This window comes from Strongylocentrotus purpuratus, unplaced genomic scaffold (genome assembly GCF_000002235.5).
Source record: "Strongylocentrotus purpuratus isolate Spur 01 unplaced genomic scaffold, Spur_5.0 spur5_scaffold_16, whole genome shotgun sequence".
Lineage (NCBI taxonomy): Eukaryota > Metazoa > Echinodermata > Echinoidea > Camarodonta > Strongylocentrotidae > Strongylocentrotus > Strongylocentrotus purpuratus.
In genome coordinates, this window is record NW_022145601.1 from 7,031,776 (window position 1) to 7,040,357 (window position 8,582).

The window sequence follows — 8,582 nt, forward strand, 5'->3', positions numbered from 1 at the left end:
TGATATTCTTCCACACTTGCATAATAACAATGATAACGCTTACAAATTATTTTTACCTCTTCCCAGAACTCAACCTTCTCTTTAAATAAGCAACAAATAGCATGCATCGATTAAGGAATAATGATAATTATGATTTAGGATTCATCAACGTAAATATAGTAATCACAAACCATGGACTGTGGAGCAGCAGCAGACATTCCTGTGTAGAATTTGTTATCCAGTTCGGTTCGAATTGTCACCTCTCGTAAGGTCTGCAATGTGAAGAGACCTACTGCTGCTGCTACATCAGACGATGATGCGGTAGCTTCAAAGGACTCGCTAACACCCAATGTTTCGCGAATCGAGGAACTTCGTCTTACCTGTACAACAAGTACATTTTAGAATTCAATCTATAAATAAATACTTTCAATAATTATAATCAATCATACCTTCTAATGGTTTAATTTGTGCAAACAATTCTTATAGCATGTATTCGTTTGTAAAAGGAATACAAAACAGACCAAGTCATTTTTCTTGATGTCTTCACGATTAGGCCAGATTCTGACGGCATGTGTTATGTAAATAGCATGGATACAAACTCACATTCTTATCATCACGAATTATGGAAGGTGATATGAACAGGACAAAACAGATTTAGATTTATCGTTTGTTTTAGTTATCTGTAATAAGCATACTTGAAAAGTGGATAGCGATTGAGGTATTTATGGAGGGCATATTGAATATAGAATGACCTATATTTTCGATATACTTTCGACGGTATAATGTGTAGTTGTCCTTTTCTTTGTAGCAAAATTTGCAAATGCAATTACTGAAAGCTCAACAGGTGACAGTATTCCCTAAATATAATACAATTTACAATTAGATGAGTGAAAATGTAATACGTCTATAATTCTATTCACGAAACTTACTACTTCCTTCCCTATTGGTTCCAGAGTGAAGAGAAATGCGGCATTTGAAAGACTAGAAGTTAACTTTAGAGTTGCCTCCGTCTTCAACAGGTTCCTGACGGGATCAATGGCTTCTGAATTATGACATTCAAATGCACACTGAATGATGAACTCCGTGTCATCAACCTTCTTGCATAGGACTTCCAGGATCGACTTTCCTACTTCACCTCCATGAGCTGCAGTGAAGTACAGGACATATCTGAATTCCTTGTAGTCTTCTAAAAGAGTGTCCGCCAGGATTCTGTTGAATTCTTGACGATCTTCGTTGAACAGCGATGCAAGGTAGAAACTCGCTATGTACTCCTGCAGTAACTTATGAGGGAAAGAAAATTCTTGAATAAATTGCTTTCGCTGACTTTCTCTGATTTGCAAGGGTGCTGGCCTTATTTCCTTACTAAGAATCCCGACCTCGCATGCAGTCATTGCAGCCTCTTTGCATGAGTCGAGCGCCTTTTCATCGAAGATGAGCTGTTTAACCAATAGACCTTGAAATGCGATACAACTAATATCTTTCATACTTTCACTAGCTTTCGCTATGCGGCTTTCATAGCCCTCTTCTAAATCATTTGGTTTGGAAAAGTATTGCTCTTGAAGTGAAAAGACAAGACGCTTCAAGAGTTGCGAGAATGTTTCCATCGTCTGAAAATTTTCCCGTCCACTTGGCGTTTTCCACAAGCTACATAGCATACTGCAGAATATCGGGAAGGGTGCCATGTACTCAGAAACCACTTGGTTTTTATCAATGAAGTTAATGAGGGTCGAAGCAGAATCAGAATCATCTTTGAAATAGTTTTTGATATATGCTGCCATGTTTTCCTTTGCGAAGCCCTTAACCTTACCAAACGTGTAATGGTCATTAATCGCCATGATGCTCTTGATCTGATCGGCTCCAAAAGGACGGGTTGTAATAACGACTGGGGTATCAATGAATCGTTCACCTCTCACGATCGATACGATAGCGTCATTGCGATGAGGCTTTTTGATGTCGATTTGTGCCTCGTCCAGTCCGTCCAATAGGATAAGGACTTTTCTCTGATTTTTCCTGATGTATGCATCAACCCATTCCCCCTTTACTTCCAAATCATCTGGGAAATGGCTCATGACAGTATCCCCAAAGAATTCGCTCTCTTTAATCTCTCGAAATGATTCAAGAAAAAGCAGATTGATTTCTTGAAGAATTTTACCCTCAGCCCAATCAAGAGCGATCTTAGCAAACAGCGTCGATTTTCCTACACCAGCTTCTCCAATGAAAGCTAAACGTGTTACAAAACCTTTCGGAGTGTCAGTTTTGATGAATTTAAACAACCCGTCGTAATCTATTGGCTTCTCCCTTTCCCCTTCCAATCCCAACATCAGAACGAGACTGACATAGATGTGCTGAAGCCATGTTCGTGACTCAGGGTTCACAGGCGATGTTTTGATCTGACCAAATTTCTTGCGATATCTACTTTTCAGTTGTTCTCTTAACTTCATAAAGTCACCTTTCATCGCCTCATCGTCACCTGAGGAAAAAGAGTAGAGCATTATTGCAAAATAATAATGTTCGTAATAAAATTAGATACAAAATTAGATAAAAACCTGGTTCAAAACTTGGCCCAATCAGCTGAGAAAATAACAAACCCTCAACGTTGACAGTAGACCTTGCCTCTCGTTCTTTTCGACGGTTGTTTTGGAAGATCGCGCGATGAATGGAGACACTGCGCTGTTAGAGGTATGGGTGTGACTGAAGAATATAAAACATATTAAAAAACGGACAGAATCTGGACTACAAAGGATAAACCCGGCCTCCGGACACAGATCTACTTGAACCCCCTTGTAAAATTTGCAGTGGGTATGCCGATCTGTCTTCGGAAGCCAAGGTTCTTGCTGTTTTTCAGTGGGGTGGAATGATCGTGAGACAAGTTTTTCCGACTGGTAAATTGAAGCTGTAAATCACATGAAGTGCGGCGGCGGGACTCGACCTTGTCATCGACAGTCCGGCGACGTATCCATTCGACCACAACACCACTACAATAATGAGTGCTGCCCCAACGCAACATTTAGATGGAAACTAATATTACAGCACATAAATGAACCTAAATGACACGTGAAAGGGCTTTAGCTCTAATGTTTATTTTGTGTACCAATTTATTGCACGTTCTCGTAATTGTGTGTGCATAAAATTGTCTTTTCTACCTATCAGAGGATACCAATGCAACACTCGTTGAACTAATTTATAATAGAAACAATTTTGGGGTGTGAATATACAATGTAGTTTGTAAAGGAAAATTTTACTCAAACTAAGGACATGGTCTTCACATATGATAATTAATCAAGTTGCTTTATAAGTACTTTCATTAATGCTATGGTCACATTACCCAAAAGTAGCCTGCTCGGCGGCCGAGCGGCGAGTTTTTAACCAATTCTGCCCGGCGGCTGCCCGGCCACCGAGCGGCGGCCGCCCAGGCACCGCTCGTTTTTAGGGCATCGCTCGGTCGCTGCTGAAGTTTTAGCGCAGAATTAAAATTTGGGCGGCGCCTGCTCATTTTTCACTCGCCGACCAAAATACGCTCGGTGCCTGGGCGGTCGCCGCCCGGGCACCGACCTAATTGCTGGGCGATGCTTAATTCCAGCAGCGACTGAGCAGGCTACTGATCGGTCGGTCGCTGCTCTGATTTGTGACCATAGCTTTACACTATCATTTATTTAAGGAAGCTTACCGCTGCAGCTTGTGAGACATGTTTCTTCCACCTCTAGAAGGCGCACCTTTTTGAGAGCTGCTCTGAGAGTTGGAAGTTGCTTGGATAGTTTGACCGTCTCCGCCCAGTTCTGAAGCATCATTACGTTACCATTACTAGTCTTTCTACCTCCAGCCCAATTCGTCTCCAATGCCCGGTTAATAGCAGCACTCTGGACTCCCAGCTCAAGACCAAGTCTCCTTATATCACCATCATCTGATATGGCGTCTGCTACTTTGATGATGACGTTATCAAATCCATTTGTTTGACTCGATGTTTGGCTACTAGAACATAAGAAGCATATAAAATAGAATTAGTGCAAATCTATATTTAAAGTTATACCACACAGTTAATCAAGCCTTCTATTCGTTGTGTATCATGAATTACATATCCCCCATTGATTAATGTAACGAAACGTCCTGGTCAATTTTCAATTCCTTCCTGCTTGATATTTTATGTCACTGGTTCGAGGATCCATTATATAACAGAGTTAACATTTTGTTCATGTCCTTAATATACCAGTATGTGAGCTAGTAGTATTCTTAGATTTAAGGACTACATATATTCCAAGACATCAAAAATACTTAGTCATGTTAGCGTTTACTTCAATTAGAAAGATGAAATATTTGAACGAAACCATTTCTTTACATTTACTTTGAGAAGTATTCTACTTTTTCAACTGCAATGTCGTTTTTTTAGAATATAGAATACGTTCCCCGTTTAGGGGCTTGCTTATACAGTATATATATATATATATATATATATACATCATTTCTAATAAACGTTTCTTTGAAATACATGTACATAAATGTTGGGTACCTGTTCAAGACATTAGTGTAGTAGACCAGCCGAACATAAACAGAGCCTCTAGAAAAAATTGCTATGTCATTTTATCGGGAATGCATGCACGGTTTGCAATTTTCCGGGAAATAAGTGTAAATACTGGGAAATACTGGGAAATAAGGGTAAATACTTGGAAATACTCATATGGGAACCAATAATATTGTAAATTTGCTTATAAGCGATTATGGCACTGATGGCCCAACTCTCCTCCAACTAAATGCCATCTTTCAATAAGACTTTACATGTCTCTTAGTTGTAAATTTCCGATAACTTCATATATTTCTTAGAACTTAAAACACATTAACTCATGACATGTTCTCCTGTAAGATGCCCATGAGCTCTCAATTTCGTAGCATTACAAACATTATGGTGGCCCCGAAGGGACATCTCAAATCAAGAATTTTGCTGTGAAATTGGCGAATTTTGCCCTGAATTTATTTTTCCGGTTCCAGGTCAATTACCCCCTGGGTAATCACCCCCCGGAAAATTACCCCCAAGGACAAAAACCCCCGGGGATAATTACCCCTAGGACAATTACCCCTCCTCCTCCCAGAAATTACCCCCTAGGACAATGACCACCCCCCCCCCCCCCGAAGAAAAAAAAATCTCCTTTTTAAACCAACTTATAATCAGGCTGGATTTCCCTTTTAACGAACAGGGGGTGATTCGGGGGAGGGGGCGGGCGGGCTAATTGTCCTAGGAGTAATTGTCCTCGGGGGGTAATTGTCCACCGGTGGGGTAATGTTCCGGAGGGTAACTGTACTCGGGGGGTAAAAGTCCTGGGGATAATTTCCCGGGAGTCAGTGTCCTTGGGGGGGGGGTAGTTTTCAAGGGGGTAATTTTCCGGGGATGATTGCCCAGGGGGTAATTGTCCGGATACGTCCGTAGATATGTTCGGGCAGTTGGGGTGGGGGGTCGCAGTTTCATTTATTGCTTTGGGCGCCATAATCCATATATACGCCATTGTTTATACAGAGTTGTGAATTGATTTCAAGATATTCAAGATAAATTTGGTTCCTTAGTTTTGATAAATCATAACCCAGAATTAAAATGATAGATTTGGGAATTTGGATGTGCAGGAGGGTTTGGGTTCAAAATTTGTACCCATCCCTCTTTTTTTCTTTAAAAAATTGACATTTCTGATACTTGATGATAGCATCCTCTGCTGCTTTGGAGCTTGCAAGAGTGTGTGTAGTTTGTAATTGATATTATCCCTTTTATAAGGCGCTCCAGCTTCTCCAGGGCATCACTGGTACTGTTCGTGAAATCAGTGATTCTTATGCGCATCAGTCATGAACAAGAAGTACTGTTTATAAATTTAACATTCGCATCTCGTATTTATGTACCATTGTCTGTTTGGAGCCACGATGGCATTGATATATATTACTTTAACATGGAGTTAACGCCCTTTCGACCCCAAACAGGGGACATGTTAAACTTGTGTATCACGTTTTCCATCATAAATAATTAGACGTATTAGCCCTGCATTGTTAATAGTAACGACACATGACCTGGGCCTTTTCTCTTTTCCATTGTTCACATTTTTGGTGTATCAATACAATTGTATTATTATTACGTCCCGTATAATGTTACTTTAGAGAAAAATGTGTTTAAAGTCCGCAGTCTATTTAAACACTGAGACTCTAAAGGTATTGTGCAAGGTAAAAAAGGGAAATTAAAATTCTATAAAGACATCTGTGGAGGTATAATCAGATTTTGATAAAATGTAGCAGAATAATTACTCCCATCCTATTCTTCGAAGTTTTTAAATTACATTAAAAAAGTATACTCTTATAGGAAATTCTAAAAGCTAAATTAGGCCTTCCTGAACAAATACACCTTCATTGAGCTCTAACTGAAAACCACACTATATGACTTTTTGGTAGTTTTGTGGAGTGGGGTCACATGTGTACTTGCTTGTTTATATAATAAAGCTTTGATTGAATTGAAAGGAGTCCGTCGTTTACGCATTTACCATTTAAAATGGTCAACTATAGGGCCTATATAATCTTATCTGTTGTTAGTGTACTGATAAAAAGATTCGTTGTATATTGGAGGTTTGATGTTTATCATTTCTTTCCCTCTGAGATGAATAACGAATAACGTCATATTTTCATTTCAACGAACGAATCTCCTTTTGTTCACAGCAGGTGTCGACCATCGTTTATATTTACTACCAAAAGTTAATTCACATGACATTTTAAAGAATAATAACCTGAAGTACTCTCAAAAGGGATAAATGGTCTTACTCAGTCATTAGCATTCTTTGACCAGTGCAAATTTAACAATTATACATGTATCACGGTGGACTTATATCTGTACCTTGTACTTGGTATGTCATCCCTCGGGGGTTCAGTCATCTGTTCAGTTTTTTTAGAAAATGTCTTTCCCATCGTGAAGGTATCCGGGCTGAGGAGAAATAGAGATACATAAATGATAAATAATCACAAACATGGGGTCCACCGATGGACATAAGTCCTAAAAATTGACCGGTTCACTAACAACAATTAAATGTCTCAGATGTTTCTTTCCTGGGGACCTACTCATGAGTTATTCCATTAACCTTTTATTAATGAATGAACTACAGTACTTAGAATCAAGTCTGCTTAAATTATGTGTTGCTATATCGGGCGAACCTCGGACAAGCTGTTAGGTTGCCAAGAGCAACTTTTATTCACAGCAGGTGTCGACCATCGTTTATAATTACTACCAAAAGTTCATTCACATGACATTTTAAAGAATAATAACCTGAAGTACTCTCAAAAGAGATAAATGGTCTTACTCAGTCATTAGCATTCTTTGACCAGTGCAAATTTAACAATTATACATGTATCACGGTGGACTTATATCTGTACCTTGTACTTGGTATGTCATCCCTCGGGGGTTCAGTCATCTGTTCAGTTGTTTTAGAAAGTTTCTTTCCCATCGTGAAGGTGTCCAGGCTGAGGAGAAATGTCAACATATAAATAGAGATACATATATGATAGTTACTCACAAACATTAAGTCCACCGTACGGCGGTTCAAGGTTTGCCTGGTGCATAAGTCTTAAACATTGGCTGGTTCACTAACAAAAATGTAATGTTTCTTTCTTATGGACCTAGTGATGAGTTATTCCATTAACGCGGTATTAATGAATGAACTACATTACTTAGAATCAAGTCTGCTTAAATTATGTGTTGCTATATCGGGCGAGCCTCGGACAAGCTGTTAAGTTGCCAAGAGCAACTTTTATTCACAGCAGGTGTCGACCATCGTTTATAATTACTACCAAAAGCTCATTCACATGACATTTTAAAGAATAATAACCTGAAGTACTCTCAAAAGAGATAAATGGTCTTACTCAGTCATTAGCATTAATTTCTTTGACCAGTGCAAGTTAAACAATTATTCATGTATTACGGTGGACTTATATCTGTACCTTGTACTTGGTATGTCATCCCTCGGGGGTTCAGTCATCTGTTCAGTTGTTTTAGAAAGTTTCTTTCCCATCGTGAAGGTGTCCAGGCTGAGGAGAAATGTCAACATATAAATAGAGATACATATATGATAGTTACTCACAAACATGGGGTCCACCGTACGTCGGTTCAAGGTTTGCCTGGTGCATAAGTCTTAAACATTGGCCGGTTCACTAACAAAAATGTAATGTTTCTTTCCTGGGGGGACCTAGTGATGAGTTATTCCATTAACCTGTTATTAATGAATTAACTACAGTACTTAGAATCAAGTCTGCTTAAATTATGTGTTGCTTTGTCAGGCCAGCCTCGGGCAAGCTTTTAGGTTGTCAAGAACAACCTTTGTGTATAAAAAAATGCATACAATTTGAATATGTTAATAAACCGGTCTATTCCAAACGAATTTCATTTTCAGAGACTTGTTAACTCTCACTGCGCCTGTCACATAAATATATGTGACACACAGTCGAGGTCATTTTAAACACACATTGCTTCATCAATAAGAACGTATAGAGCATGAGTCAAGTATTCTAGATATTTTTGAGAAAGTTGACAACGGTAAACGAATGAGGAATGATTCTTGTGTGGGGTATGAGAGGTCCCGGGTTCCAATCCCGGATAG

The 8,582-nt window shown here is 39.2% G+C and overlaps 1 protein-coding gene across 1 annotated transcript; it reads right to left on the minus strand.

The window, feature by feature from the left end:
* Positions 1-92: 92 nt before the first annotated feature.
* LOC105439865 (NACHT, LRR and PYD domains-containing protein 5-like) lies at positions 93-7,997 on the minus strand. The gene is made up of 6 exons (XM_030987694.1): positions 7,927-7,997; positions 7,363-7,449; positions 6,830-6,916; positions 3,647-3,948; positions 909-2,449; positions 93-359 (listed from the first exon to the last, which is right to left on the minus strand). The coding sequence occupies exons 1-6, from the start codon at positions 7,995-7,997 to the stop codon at positions 135-137; spliced, it is 2,313 nt and encodes a 770-aa protein (XP_030843554.1). The 3' UTR covers positions 93-134.
* Positions 7,998-8,582: the final 585 nt, after the last annotated feature.

What these genes read in the sequence shown, in the direction of transcription:
- LOC105439865 (XM_030987694.1), bottom strand. Translation starts at nt 7,997, where the DNA reads ATGGGAAAGAAACTTTCTAAAACAACTGAACAGATGACTGAACCCCCG. An exon ending in ATGTCTCACAAGCTGCAGCG is followed by an intron (nt 2,450 to 3,646) that starts GTAAGCTTCCTT and finishes CTTTTTCCTCAG; the next exon opens with GTGACGATGAGGCGATGAAA. An exon ending in AACCAATAGGGAAGGAAGTA is followed by an intron (nt 360 to 908) that starts GTAAGTTTCGTG and finishes CTTGTTGTACAG; the next exon opens with GTAAGACGAAGTTCCTCGAT.